This window comes from Schistosoma haematobium, chromosome 1 (genome assembly GCF_000699445.3).
Source record: "Schistosoma haematobium chromosome 1, whole genome shotgun sequence".
Lineage (NCBI taxonomy): Eukaryota > Metazoa > Platyhelminthes > Trematoda > Strigeidida > Schistosomatidae > Schistosoma > Schistosoma haematobium.
The window spans coordinates 71,898,204-71,914,272 of NC_067196.1; the positions used below are offsets into that span (position 1 = coordinate 71,898,204).

At 31.9% G+C, this 16,069-nt stretch overlaps 1 protein-coding gene across 1 annotated transcript in view; it reads right to left on the reverse strand.

The window, feature by feature from the left end:
* Nucleotides 1-509: 509 nt before the first annotated feature.
* PIAS2 (E3 SUMO-protein ligase pias2) overlaps nt 510-16,069 on the reverse strand; it is a 28,329-nt gene continuing 12,769 nt past the window's right edge. The window contains exons 7-13 of the mRNA XM_051209596.1: nt 15,457-15,773; nt 12,468-13,026; nt 10,718-10,796; nt 7,696-8,163; nt 5,796-6,442; nt 4,938-5,067; nt 510-3,578 (exon numbers count right to left, since the gene is read on the reverse strand). Coding sequence (XP_051075052.1) covers nt 4,954-5,067; nt 5,796-6,442; nt 7,696-8,163; nt 10,718-10,796; nt 12,468-13,026; nt 15,457-15,773 — 2,184 coding nt within the window. The 3' untranslated portion in view covers nt 510-3,578; nt 4,938-4,953. The remainder of the gene's footprint in view (nt 3,579-4,937; nt 5,068-5,795; nt 6,443-7,695; nt 8,164-10,717; nt 10,797-12,467; nt 13,027-15,456; nt 15,774-16,069) is intronic.

Below are 16,069 nucleotides of genomic sequence, written 5' to 3' on the forward strand. Positions count from 1 at the left end.
CTTTCTTACCATATAGGTCACACAAGTGTTCATTCTTAAACAATGCACACATACATACACACACAAATTTACATACTTATCACTTATGAATCACCTTGACAGAAATGACATGACATCAACTTGTTCAGACCTGTTTTTGATTGATCAAATATTATTCTTGCATTGTTCCGTTGTACTATTTAAACTTGGATTAATGTAATTTGGTTATTTATTCTCTGAAGAAGTGACTTACACTAAGCCACGAAACGTCAGAAAAATCCAATTTTCTACTCATTGGGATATTACAAATATATTATTTTTATTTATAACAATCAACCCAATGCTCAATTTATTCGAAATTATCAAACCAAACCTTGGTAATGACACCTATATGCTTTTTTAAGTTAGTTCGAATCAGTAGTAAACCGGAAAACTTATCCAGCTTATGTCCTTGCGTTCCTCTGCTTGCCAACTTATCAGGTTTGTGATAGAATAGTTTTCTTTTACCTTCCTTTAAGGCTGGCAGTCACAATCGAGCTCATGAATAGCAAGTCTAAAGGACTCTTTAAGGTATTATCTATAAACTTTTGTGCAAAATGATTGATACTTTATATCTTAGCTGTTGAATAAGACAAAACATACATTAGCTACGTACGTGTTCAACAGAAGTAGGTATCTACTTTCCTAAGTAACATAAACTGTAAATTAAAAGTTTACTTCCTGATAAACGTTTATCCATAGGACCATATAGCCATATCATTGGCTAAGAAATGGATCGATTTCATAAGGATCAGAGTGGTATATCTGTGAGTGAGTATTTGGGCATTTTATTCGGTAGCCTAATACACTTTTCCGCTCAAGTATTCAGTTTTTGGGGTTAGCGCATAGCACACCGCGTATATTAGTATCAAAGTGCGGACACCGCCCGTCACAACAACGTAATATTCTTAAATGTAGATATGTAAATAGGTTCAGAGAAAGATGGCTAGTAGAAAAATATTGAATCAGAAGGTAAACCTAGTAGAGAATGTTATTGCTACAACTCCTAACATATTCCTTGGAACTAAAATAAATGGACGAGCTGTTAAAAATGCACAGGCTTCATAAGTTAATTTTTCCTGCTTAGGTCAGTTGTAATGAACAAAGATCCAGATGGGGATGACCAAATGCATTTTAATACAAAATTACAGAAAGTCTTGGCAAATTACGAGAACCATAAATGAAATGCTTCATTTGCAAATTTCCAACATTTGTCCTTCATGTTTTGTATGATTCTTCTGATTCACCATTCCTTTATGATTCCGCTTCCATTTTCTTCAAGTCAACCTTCATAGCCTTCTATTGCCATGTTTTCCACTTCCAACTGGCGTTACATACTACTTATATCTATCGACATAAGTAGCACATACCACACGGTCAATGGTACATAGCAATTCCTTTATTTTGAATTTATTGAAAACACTTAACAAATAAGTAAAAATCTAGAAAATATGAGATCTTAGCTAACGGTGTAGTGAACAAGAACACCAGTGGGGACAATCGAATGTACTTAACACACAATTTCAGGACTTGTTAATAAAATCTAACAATCACAAAGTAAATGCTTAATTTGCAAAATGTTAACCAGTTGTCTCAAAATGACTCAGAATTCATTGTTCTTACATTTTTATACAAATTGCATCCTGTTTCCATTCTTTACTGTTCGATCCTCTTGTCTCTCTGCTGTCAGACCTTCTGTTCACGACTAACGTCATATATTACTTATGACAATATAAGTAGCACACACCACAACGGTATCTTTGACAACTCGGTTAGCAGGACGTTCCCGATTCCCTTAAAAAAACTGATGAAACTCGATTTTCTTCAGTTACATTTGCTACAACTGATAGTCCTAATCATTGTGTGAATAGGTATGTTATAGCAACAGGAGTTAATGTTATCTCGTCATCTCGTTAAGGCGTGTTATCGGTGAAAGCAAAAAACGTTGGTCTACAGATGAAATAATTACATTCGGGATAAAGATTTATAGATTGGATTTATGATGAATGCATATCTTTAGTGATATCGATTAAAGCCTTAATCTACAATGCCATTCTGACATGAAACCACTTCAAGCCTTAGTTCTTGGTAAATTTATCATCAAATCTCAATCTTCAAACAGATAAACGCACACTTTCTTACAGTGGATTCCAAATGAGCATCAATGCAGTCAGCAAATGAAACATTCATAGTTAACAAACCACAATAATGAGACAGTATAACGTTTTTTGGATCCAAAGAATAATGACTGACAGTCCTCTGCATAAAAGACTACATAATTAAATTCTGACGGAACTTAGTGACCGGTTTAAGTAATTAGCAATGAACTACAAGTACTGTGGAGGCTAATGAAACAATTTGGATGTTTAAGTAGAAATAAACATAACATGAGGCATAAAATGATGAAAATTAAACGCTTATACACCAAGAGCTGCAATAGATCACTAATTTTTATTGATGATTAATACAAAATGATTTCAGTAGACGTTTTAGTGAACATATCCATGAGAAAACCGCACCTAAATATAACTGAAGTGGATTAATTAAAATTATCCATGCACAAAAACTTACAATGAAAACAACAATCCGGCAAGCATGAAACATGAAAGAAAAAGGAAACTAGTTTTATACAAGTTCAAGTCTCTTTTATACAAATCACGTGTTTCCCTTAAATAAACATAGCTGAAATACGCTAATACTTTAAAACATTTACAAAGAATATAGTTATAAACTCAACATAAACAAGAGAATATACGTAGACATTCACTTAGATTTGATTACAATCAAATTGAAGAGAGACAACATGAATAAAATGATAATGATAATAATAGACATAACTGTATTTTATACAACAAGGTAGATAAATAAAACTATATATAATGAATTGGTTGGTCATTTAATAAGCCTAGTTAATAACAGATGAACAATAATCTGATAGAAAAATGCGGTAATAAATATGGCGCCCTTTATAAGGAAACTTCATGTAACATGTACCATAATTAGAGTGTTGAAGTTTAAAATAGCGCTGATAAGATATATGTACATCTACATATTCATCTTAATTTCAAGTGTACACCGTCTAATCAAAACGAATGATGTCGATAACAGAGTAAAGAAGTATTTAAAAGTAAAAAAACTATAGTTTTTGATTTATCCATGCTTTTTTTACTAAACTTCGTCAGTTGACATAATGTCACAGCAGTGGGCAGTAGAAAATAGAAAGATTAACTGTATATATACGATAGATAAATAATCCTGTTACAGTTTATTTATTAAGTAGTCTACATAAAAATAAAAATCATTTACAGAAAAACCAACATGGAAAAGAAAATGCAAATGTAATCTGTGTAAATTCTGTTATACATTAAAAAGAGAAGGCAATAAGCGCAATGAGTTATTATTGTCTACAAAAATGAATGATATTTACAAATCAATCTTTTGCTTAAGATAAAAAGGTAGAAAGAAAGTAAATTATTGAAAAATGTGTACATTCAATTAACAGAGAAAGAAGAATTCATCAGAAATAATGAAACGGTTATCTTCTTTTTTATCAGGAAAATCTAAAAAGAAAATGCGGTTACACTAATAAAACTATTAGTTAATAATAATACATTCATAGAAAACCTACAATAATATTGACGATTAATTCTTAAGTTAATAATAGGAAATGAAATGAATGTGGCTTTTATCTACCTTACATACTCTATAAGTTTAAGCACACTCAATTGATGAGATGACATCAGGTATATACCTTGATGAATTTCAAGAATGTTAATAAAACCAAGTACATAATTGTGTAAGAAGGTTTGAATCTGATTTATTAAACGAAGGTTAGAGATATTATTCGACGTTATAAACTGAGGTAGATACATTGGGGTTCATACTAAACATATAGACCTAAATCATAGTTGTAGACTGATTAAATTTTACCAGCCTTATTCATAGGCGATGCATCGAACTATAAATACAAATGGCAGTAGCCCGTTTTCCTCAGATCTGTCAAAATGAAGACATCGTTGGGAGATTAGGAGTCAGTAAATGTGGATGATAATAATGAATAAAGGATCGTGAAGTTGCAAATGGATTTATGAATAAGAAAAGCAAATAATTTACCAATATATTTTCTTTTAATAACTGAAATAAATGAGACACGTTATGCACGCTAAGACCGTAGCAATAATTTTCATTAGAGCTTGAAGTATGTTTTAAACGGAGATAACAAGTCGACTCACAGAACAAATGGCTGTTAATCTCAAATATCTAGAAAAATGCAAAAGATATTTATTGGGATATCCCAGTATCTGGGGGCCTTAGAATACTAACGAAATCGTACAGCAGTACTCATTTTTTATGAAACAATAAATCTCGAACCCCCTTCTTTATGTACATTTAAAAATTCTAATAATTTTCTGCTGTATTGTTAAGAAGTACAGAAGCTTGCCTTAATCCATCACTGTCCCAGCTTTGAAACTTCTCAGTCTATATATATATATATATATATATATATATATATATATATATATATATATATATATAGTGTCCAGATGTTCATCTAAGAATTATACAAAGGAAATAATATTTTATTTACATATTGCAGAAAACACAGTCGACATTTTCAAAAACTTATTTTGAATACTGTTACAATACTCTGCCACGACAGTCTAAATCTAACTATAATACATTTATATAACTAAATAGAATACCTAATTAATTTCCGTTAAGTAATGGGTTGAAGTAAATTCATCAGAAAACTTACATAGCTTGTACTGTAACATGGTGGGAATAACCATTTGTAAACCTAATTATATTTTATATATTTATAATTTAAATGAAAGCATTATAAACTTATGCAACACAACTAAAATTAGATGAATGTACAATTTTTTTAAAATAAAACATATTATTCACATGAAATTTACCGATTTTAAAGCAACGTCAATGAAATCCTCTACGTGAGTCAACTGAGTTACCACAATATGTTGAATTAGTTATATCAGAAGACCTCATTTGTGAATTATGATGAAGTGTATCTCTTGGCAAAGAGTTATTCTACATGAATAATAATAAAAAAATTATTGTACAAATATATTGTATGTTACTAATGTATGAGCATGAATACATACTACTACTGATAAATTAAATTATATCCTTTATAACAAAACAATTAATGTCATGGCTTTAGGTTGCTGTAGATTTTTACCCTGTGTTATCGATCGATTACAGTGACAGTGACACGTAAACACGTACGGACGTCCTAGAGTCTCGATTGGTTTGCGCTTCCCTGTCTAGCCCAGTCAGTTGAGTCCAGAACACAAGCCACAGACTCGGAGATATGAGTCATTATATTTCAAACATACTTTGTTTATATACCAATCAAGCATACCACATCGTATCATAAAATAGAAAACAACATTTTGTACAATACTCAACAAGTGAACAGATATCGACCAATAGAAAATGTCCATTTAAAGTCCAAGGACACCATTGGACTTAACATGATAATTATTGGTCTATTCCTCTGCATCCACAACAATTAAATACAGACATCTAAATAAAAAAATATTCAAGAGATATCTCTGATAAATAATTCTGTTCTAAAGTAAAATATTTTAAGTGAAAAAAGTTAGAATAACTGATAAAACCTTTAGCTAACTTAAAAGGTTTATACACTACAAATAGAGTAACAAAAACAACCACCGTAATGTACTATTCGAAAAAAATTGAGTAAATTTCTTTCTAGAATAAACAGTTAAATTTCAAAAAAAGGTAGAACTTACTATTACATTTCTGTGGTGAGTTTCGTAAGGACTGCGAATATGAGATGATGGTTGTCTATTATATGGATAAATTGTTCCAGAATCGGATGTAGGATAACTAACATGTCTTGAGGATGGATAATAGCAGTATGTTCGATTAGTATTACTATTATTACTGCCAGATTCATTAGGATTATAATATGTATATCGACTACTTGTATTTGTTGTATGTTCATTGGGATAAAAATGATCGGAAGATTGACCTGAATGGAATGTTGACGACGTAAGTCTGCTGCTATGATATCCATCAGATGGCATCTGTCGAGTTATATTGGAATGATATGTATACGAATTTGAGCCAGATGGACTATTTGTACACCGTCTAGAATTATTATAACCATTATTATTATTATTAGAATAGGATCCCTGAGATTGCGTTGAAGACGATCCATAATGTTGACTATGTGGAATTTCAATCCGAGGTACTTTTGCTATTGGAAAAGAATACTGACCGGATTCATTTGAAACAGATGTAGTGTGAACGGTTGGACTGTAACGTAACCCATGATTATTACTTACAGATTGAGTCCCAGATTGATAGAAATTCAACGATGAAAAATTATAATCTGATGAGCTTGGACGTTTACCTCCACATGATGCTGAAGTGACTGGGAAACACAATAGTTAATTATTAGTATAAGGCTAATAAAAAGGCCTATGATGCATGCCGGTATATTTTAGTAAAACCATCAATATGACATCTTTGCAAAGAAATATGACTTGTGAGGTAAAGTGAGGAAAATAATAAATCATTTTGAAGACTAATATGCGTATATCTAGCTTTTGTGGTGCTAATGTCGTTATTACGTCTGGAGTCGACGCTGTTATATCTGGTGTGTCATCGCTGTTACGTGCGTATCGCCTCATTTGGGTCCGCAGTCTTACTGCATTTAGACTAGATAATCGGGAACCATAGCAATTCACATGACGCAAGGTAAGAACACGAAAGCCTGGTGCAATGGAAATTTATCGACTCTCCAAAAACACGTCCACGAACAAGTCATAAAGTCACGTCTTCGTTAGACCAAAACGAAAGTTCACCCTCGTCATATTGAAAGAAGTCCATGCTGAATTTACACCAGAATTATTGACTTTAAAACGTCACACACTAAGTTCACATCTGTCACCCAGGTGGAAATCGATAGTAAATTGATACGAAAAACTATCGACCGAAATAATGTTATCATTTTATTCCATTACAAAAGTCAATCAACCCAGTCGTTGAGGCGATGATAATAACAAGTAAAATGTAAGCCAATGTACCAAATTTAGACCCAGTTTCTACCATAAGTTAACTTGATATTTTTAGAATAATCAATACTGATAGTCTTTGGTTCGCACGTTGTTTGCAGAGATCATAGCCGAAATAAGTATGAATAAAAAGTGTGATGAAATTATGTTGAAGACTAAAAAAATAAGAAAGAACAATGTTCCAATTAGTACCTACATAGACACCTAAATAAATGCGGACAATCCCTTGATGTTCTCAGGTAAATAACTCAGATTGCAGTGAAAATAATAATACCGTTCTGTTATTCATAACAATATGATCATCTTAGCTGCACATAATCCATTGATGAAATGAAATTAATGTTGATAATTTGGCTATTATAGGTTATTTTCAAAAATAAATGATACTTATCCGATGCGTAATGAAAAACATTTCGGTATCTTCCATATGAAACCTACAGACACAGTATCTGGGTTTGCGCAGCCCTTGAGTGAAAAAGTTAATTCACTTCTGTAATAAGTGAATAGATTGGATACGTGGAGTCCATATTTCGACAGTCAGTATAATATCGAAAAGACATTTGTCAATTGAAACCCAGTTTTACACGTGATATATAAAAACAAAGCTTACCAATTGAAGGTAAACTAACAGGAACATCTGATTTAGTAGCAGAACAAAGTATGCTAGTAGCCGGTCCTTGTACTAGTTTCTGTTCACTGCTAACAGGAGGATAACGCCTTTGATTTGAAGGGACATTCGTTACAGAAACATTAGGGACTCCAAGATTTTGACTAACACTAACTGATTGTGTGGAATTTGGTTGTGATGAATAAACAAGAGGTATGGAACTCGACTGATTAGAACTTTTAGAGTTAGAAGTACTTGATAATGGTGTTGAAGACGGTTTATTACTCGTATTTAATGAGAATGGATGTTGATAATTGTTTTCAGAATAATGTGACGATTGAGATAAATCACTAGGAGGGAATTGCGGTGATAAAGATGATGATGACGATGATGATGAAGAAGAATACGATGTAACTGTATTTATAGGACGCGAAGAAGAATTATTGTCCTTTGTAGGAACTTGAATGCTACCTAGGAAAAAATCAATTATTTTTAAAGTTTTTTTTCGAAGTAAATGAAAGAATTCAATGGAACATTTCGAGAGAAAAATAGTTAAATGAACATCGAAATTATAGGTTACTTATTTTTAAATTTGAAACAGTTTAATAACCGCTGAGTTGTCTAATGAATTAAAATATAGTCGAATCTTTATAGATTCATTAGAATACTAGACAAATTCGTCGTTGATTATGAAAAAGAAGATTCATTTACAAATCACTTTTTTTAGAATTATATTATTAATAATAGAATATTAATTAATTCTATTTATTTAAATATATTAAATTAATGAAAATAATCTAATATAATACGATGACTATTATATTAATATAAGATTAATGAGTAACAAAATTCTCTGTTAATTTTCTCAACAAAAAAATCAATCAAAATATTTTTAATTGACTTTACAAAACCACACATCTATATGATCTATGATGTAATAGGATATTCTATTGAATAAAATAATCAGGTTTAATTTAACAACAAAAAAGAAAAGAAAAACACTTTTGTAAACAAAACAAAATACAAATCTTGAATATAATATAATATCGGAAGGGGTTTTTTGTGGATATTATAGTAATTTCAATAGTTGAGATCATGGATCAATTGAAGTTACTATAATATAGTACTCAATATATCATGTGTTCTTCTATAAACAAAATCTGTAAAACAACTTAAGCTTATGATATGATCATTGTAAATTTATATAAAGATTAAAAATTCTTAGATGTAAATCCATTGGCTAAAAAATGAATTCAGAAACTAATAAGTAAAACAAAAATTATAAAAACCTAATATAATTGATAATAGAACAAGTTCATATTGATAATATTCAATTATGCAATGTTTTATTGGAGATAGGTTAATGTTTACAAACAACTATTACATTTGTAAATATCTTAGGAGTTCATATATGCATGAATAAAATTTACATTAAAATTAGATTAAACTGATATAAACGAACAAATGTAATTAATTTATTGAAGGATATGATAATTCATTTCTAACATACTTTAATGGGTAGCTCCTATAACAATGGACACTTGTAACATCGTCTTACAATTTTTTTGAAAATATCTTTATCGATATTTTGGTCAAAAAATTAAGAACAAACCATTGACTTTATATGACTAACATCAAGATGAAAACTCCTAGTTTTAACATAGTGTCATTCACTGAACCATAGTTAATTTATTTTCATTTACCTGGGTCTTGGTTTTCAATTTATGTTAAGTATTTCGAAATATTTTGCCTAAATATATTCACTCTATTCATACAATAATATGCAGTTAAATATAGCGTGGTTCATTGGGTTGAACGGTAACAAAATGAAACTATTATGTATCACTTGAATAGTGCAGAAGTTAATTACAAACTATAAATGAAATATGTAACGAATGTAATAGATAAATACTTAACTGCCTCTATGTGATCAAGTTCAATAGAGGATGGGAAACTTAAGCATTATCAACCACGAGGAACTATTTACAAGTATCCAGAACAAGTAGTTAACCCGTATAATCGTACAGTAAAGAAACATGTAGTTAAAAAAAGAACATAAAAACCACGGAAAAAAAGTACGTTCAAAAACCAGAACTCTTTAAGTTACGGTAAGTGTATGTGAGAAGCAAAAGGGGAATTGAACTTATACGATGTCATTTTCAAAACAGATAGCTGAAAAGCCTTATTTATAATATCAGCAATACGTATATCGATAAAGTAAATGATATCATAAAAATTTCAGCAAATTTTATGAGAATGCCTAAACGAAAAGACTGATGAAATCTAAATATATACATGTCGCCAATCCTAGTATATAATCGAGTTTAATCGCGTTGGTGAATAACGGAATTAAAACAAGAGTGGATTTTGGATACGTATATCTCGTACAATCATTGATCGGAAAGCGAAGCACAACAGGATGAAGTGCAATGGAAAAGGCGAGTGAGCTAAATCAACTTAACCAAGCATTACTCATATTTATAGCAAACAAAAATAGGTTAGACATGTGATGAGTAAGATAAGAAATGCACACATACGCCGCTTGCATAAAAACATCCAGGATTAATAAGCGAATGAGTGACAAGGTCAAAATGTGGTTTAAAACGAATAAATAAATTGGCCTATTCAGAAACTAGAACCAATGTGGGCTCGACACAGGGCCAGCCACTACAGATTACACATCTTCCCTAAATGTTTCGCAAACTCAGTCCCCTATTTGTTGGTCATCACCAATATCAGTATGTTATTAAATTAAAAGTAGTATTAAAACATGTCCATGACGCAATAATTAATTAAGATTGTTAATCCCGAATATTATTGTCGATCCATGTTATCATAAACAATTAGCGTGATGGCTAAATTGCATACTAGATAAAACAGGAAGATTTTCACTTAATGCGCAACAACAACAGCTCAAAGATAGTATCTCAATTACATACACCACAGCTCCTTAAATAGGTACCGGATGTTATAATTTATGCACAAAATTATACAGAATAAAAATGTATTGTACTTATACGCTTACTTGCAGTTTCTCGAGCACTTATGCCCTGTTGTTCATTTTCATCATCAGATAATGTTAAGTCAATAGTGAAGGAGGGAATCTGATAAAAATAATCAAGAAAAATAATAATGAAAAGAAGCAGATTATTATTTTTAATTAACTAAAATAGGGACAAAATAAATTTTCATCACGTACTAATATCGGTTAGAGAACGGTTTCACACCAGAAATCATTGAGAGAGCTAGTTGCTTGTGACTGTTCAGAAATTCTAATAGTGTGTTGTACTTATAACCTTGTTACAGTTGAATGCATGACATCGAGCACAATATATTACTTATTGTGTTGAATAAGAATCTAATAAATCACTTGCATTTTCCAAATCCCTAATCTTTCAAAGATTCTCTAAATGATATCAATCAGTAGTAAGAAATTACCATAAATCGAACAATTTACACATATACAAAATAAAAGAAGAATATTAATAATTGAAATTATGTTTTTTTGGGGGGGGGATAAAAATCAAAAACAGCCATTAAACATTTAAACTAAAGTTAAATTGTGCAGATGATTTGTGAACATGAAATGGAGAAAAATTCTTTATACATAAAAACGATAGCGGTGAAGAAGAGGAAGAAGAAGAAGAAGAAGAAGAAGAAGAAGAAGAAGAAGGAGAAGGAGAAGAGGAAGAGGAAGAAGAAGACAATAACCCCAACATAACTTTGATTTTATTCTAGCCCATAAAAATAAACAATAAAAATATATTAAAAGTTAAATATATTGTAAAATTTATTCAATCTATTTAAAAATAAAAGATAAATTAATGTTCTAAATAAATAATTAATTTAATAAATGTCCAATATTATTTTCTTATATGCTAATTCTAGTGAAGGAGAACACAGGTGAGGACAGCCGAATCGTATTTAGCACAAAATTACAGAGTTACTTCGTAAAATAGAAAAATCAAACTATAATACTTAATTTGCAAAATGTTCAATAATTGTCTCGAAATTCATTGTTCTTGCATTTCCATACTAATTGTTTTCTATTCCCGCTCTTCCTTTCTTGATCTTCCTCATCTTCTGCTGCCGGACATTACATTCCTGACTCGCGTCATATACTATTTATATCAATATAAGTAGCACGCACCACAATATCACTATTACTAAACACGTCTATTATAATAGTGAACTTTATAAATATAGATTTCAATAGATTATGACTATGAAAATAGATTTGATAATTGAGATGGTGGAGAAGATTTGTAGCTCAGGTGGATGATTTTGGTGGAGTTTTGTTCTCTGAGCTGGATGGTTTGGTCGTGGAGCTTTCATCGTTCTTCTGAACGACATCATCAGCACAAACTTCAGGTAGAAGTAAAGTGTTCGAATTTCTCCATATGTGTTCCACAGCTTGTTCTGTGCACCTCGATGTTGATTGGTTCTTATTGACCTTAAATTTATCAACCAAGACAAAGAAGTGAACATCGAGGTGCACAGAACAAGCTGTGGAACACATATGAAGAAATTCGAACACTTTACTTCTACCTGAAGTTTGTGCTGATGATGTCGTTCAGAAGAACGATGAAAGCTCCACGACCAAACCATCCAGCTCAGAGAACAAAACTCTACCAAGATTTGATAATTGTTATTCACAATGCAAGATAGTAAAAATTACAGATTATGCGTGAAATCTTTCCCATCCACGCCCCATCACTCCTTCAATAAAGTAAACTAATAATAAGTCATAGTACATATATAAACAGAGAACAAACCTCTTGGGATATATACTGATTTTGTTCTTTATCTCGTGAAGATTGAACAGTAACCGAGGCCTGATAATTAGTATTAATGGTAGTACTAGTAGTAGAAGTAGTTTTTGTTGTATTTGGGGCAGAAATATTGTCCACATCATTCCTTATCAATGGTGTAATTGCTGCAGCTCGTACAGCAAGTGCAGGAGACATTGATAATGTATTAGGATAGGAATTGTTTGGATTAGACAACGAATTTATTGAACTAGCAGGAGACAAAGTATTAAATGATGGTACAAATGAAGAACCAGCTGAATCAGTAGCTGACCTAATTGAATTTGAAGTAATGTGACTTGAAGCATAGGGGCTTTCTTGTAAACTATATAATTGATTATAATCAGTACACGGAGATGGCTCAGATGGATTTCTACTATTACTATTATTAGTATTATTATCATTAGTATTTTCTGATTGATTAGAAGCCATTTCTTCGCCTAGGGCCGACCAAGAACCATCCGAATGAAATATAATTTCTTCTAAATCTTGAGAACGTTTAGAATTCAATATTTCTAAGAATAAACTTTTAGAAAAAGTAAGTAAACAAAATTTTCAGCTTGACAGATTATAAGTATACAAGAAAAAATACATCTTTATAGACTTGAAAAAAAGTTCCATGAAATTGGTGTGCTTTACGAATTCGAACAAAGCCATAACAATAATTAAGGCAGAATAATATAAATTCACTATATTTCATGATTTCTTATCAACCGTTTACATCCATTGATGTGTATTAAAATGTAACATTGAGTTATGATATAATGTGAAACAATTAACGTTACAGACGGGAAGAAAACTAAAATAGCAAAGATTATTAATGATAACTATATATACATATATGCAAGAACAGGCGTGAGGTCATTTGAAAATGAGGGTGTGAGGCAGCAATTAAACGAAGTCCAGAAACAGATAAAATAGGTTGTGTGATAATTAGAGAAGCTTTGGATCACTTAAAAGTATATATAGAAGATTTAGAGCAGTGGGGTGACTAAGTGTCTAGAATTATAAACTGCAGGTTTATGTAATAATTAAACAATATTTAAAGTTTCTCTAAGTTTAGAAAATTGAGTGAATGGAGAAAAAATCGATGAATAAGAGGATGGTTTCAGTGTATATGAAATAAGAATTAGTTTGATGAAGACCGCATAACAAAATAAACACTAATAGTGGTAAGGATAATAAAAAATAATAATTCCACGTGATATTAGCAAACGCTATAAGTTTACTAAAGTAGAGATAAGTTGATTAATGTCATTTTCTGGACACAAATTAGGTCTGAGTTGTTTCATCGCTACTGCTCCGGCAAACCGGAGAAGCGCTGTGTTTTTATATCTACTGACAATTTTGAAGGATTGGAAAATGTCAATGGTATGCCCGATTTCAATTAAATACCGAGCTACTGTACTAATTGGAGCCGTTACGCCTCTCAGTCTTAAAATATTTGGAACGTGCTTAGAAATGCGAAAGTAGTAAAATATTCTTGTCATTGATCGTCAGACAGCTACAACGTAGGACCAGGCACATATATGCATCGGTCCAAGTTGCCATACCGCGTCAGCACAGCAAGATGAACACCGGATTCATAGGAGTGGTTAAGTCAATGGTGGTAATATATAAAAGAAAGATTGCATATAAGGATATAGTACAGGAAGAAAGAAGTATTTCGTAGAAAGAAAAATGTGAAATAATTATAATCTCATAGTCTAAGGGGAGACAGAGAGTGCATACACCTACGCCATTGTGATCGATTCTCAGCCATGTCACCCAGTCTTTAACCATTGGTTACGATAGTCACGCGGACCCCAATCAAGTAGTCTGCATCTACTAACATGGCTCAGACTAGAAGTTAGTGACTCCAAGTACTGATGCCACGTTTTAGTTGGGCCGCCCCTAACTTTCTTCCAACCATCCCCAACACTAGTCAGCATTGAGCGTCGTGGTAATCGATGTTCAGGCATACGTAACACGTGTTCCCAACTATCTCAGTCGATGAAGATTCACAACCTCATCAATCGATTTACCATCATTCCCTAATACTCTGCGTCTAACCTCATTATTACTTACCCACTGGTCCCAGCAGACGCCAGCAATATTTCTGAGACCTCTGTGATCAAATACTAGTAACTTACGCGTATCCTCTACCCTTGATGGACACGTTTCACAGCCGTGAAGCAGAACAGAACGAACTGCCGCGCAGTATACTCGTTCTTTTATTGATAGACGGATATCTCGCCTTTTTTATGTAGTTGTTATCAAGATATAATATGCAAAAAAGCACAAAGACCAGGAATGTTGTTTTAAGATTATTATGGCTAGAAGTGTTGTATTAGGATGATAGAGTTAAGCTGGTAGCATCCCGAAAATATATTATTTGTAATTATAGTTTTCTTTCTTAATGTCCATTTCATCTACAAAAGTTTCACCCTGATTGACTGGTTAATACGAAAGTCATTTTACAAATCGCTCAAAACAGTCAGTATTGGTCAGTTTTGCCTCAACCTGTTCCTAATATGCTGAAATTATGGGATTTGCATGAACTAATTTTTAGACTTCCTTGTTCCAATACTTCTGAGTATTTTAGATATACACAGCTTAGCCGAATGCTGTCTTTTATTATGAATAATATGTGTCGACAGTGCATTCGTTCATAAAGAAATAAATCACAAAGTAAGCACCTATTACACCTTTATTATTATTTCCTGCAAGAAACAATACCATCAAGCAATGCTAAAACCGATAGCAAACAATGCAACAACCCAGAGAAACTTTTAGTTTAGTGGTCTCATTTTATTGACAGACTTTGACTAAAACCAAGACAAAGTAGAAATGATCTGGCTAAAAATAAACCAACCGACATACATTTCATACACAAAACACGATACTCAAACCACCCTTGTCTGATTTCTACCACTGGTATAGTAAAATCAAATTCTAAAGGATTTTAAAAACTCACCCATCAACTATCAAATCTTCGTAAACAGCTTTACCATCGCATACAGGACAATTCCAAGTTGGTTTACGTTCATTAATTATAAGATAAGTTGTTGCATCATAGCACTGAACATGACGACAATTACGTCCACGTACAGGTACTTCAATACGACATTTAGATAAAGGACAAAGAAGTTGAACAGGAAGTGTATTTGGCATAACTAAATCGTCATCATCATCATCGTCATTCTCATTACGGGTTAAAGACTGACTTTGGTTGTTAACACTACCAATATTACCAGTGGTAGCGTTAGGACTAAGTTTTTTTATGATTTCCATCTGAGTGGAAATTAAATAAATATTTATAAAACAAAATTATTACGGACTAATAATACAGGCAAAATAGGGAAATTTTCCAAAATACCTAGTGCTGACCAATGGAAGATTGTGGTGTCGGGTGACATGTCAAACCCACACACCGTATTCTAGTTTTCGGGCAGGCCAACTTATTCATTCTTATTGAGTCACATTTTGACCATGTCACTTATTCGCTTATCAACCTTGACTGTTTTTATGTAAGCGTATGTGTGCATTTCTTATATTATTCATTACGTATCTGTAAATTATTTTTGTCT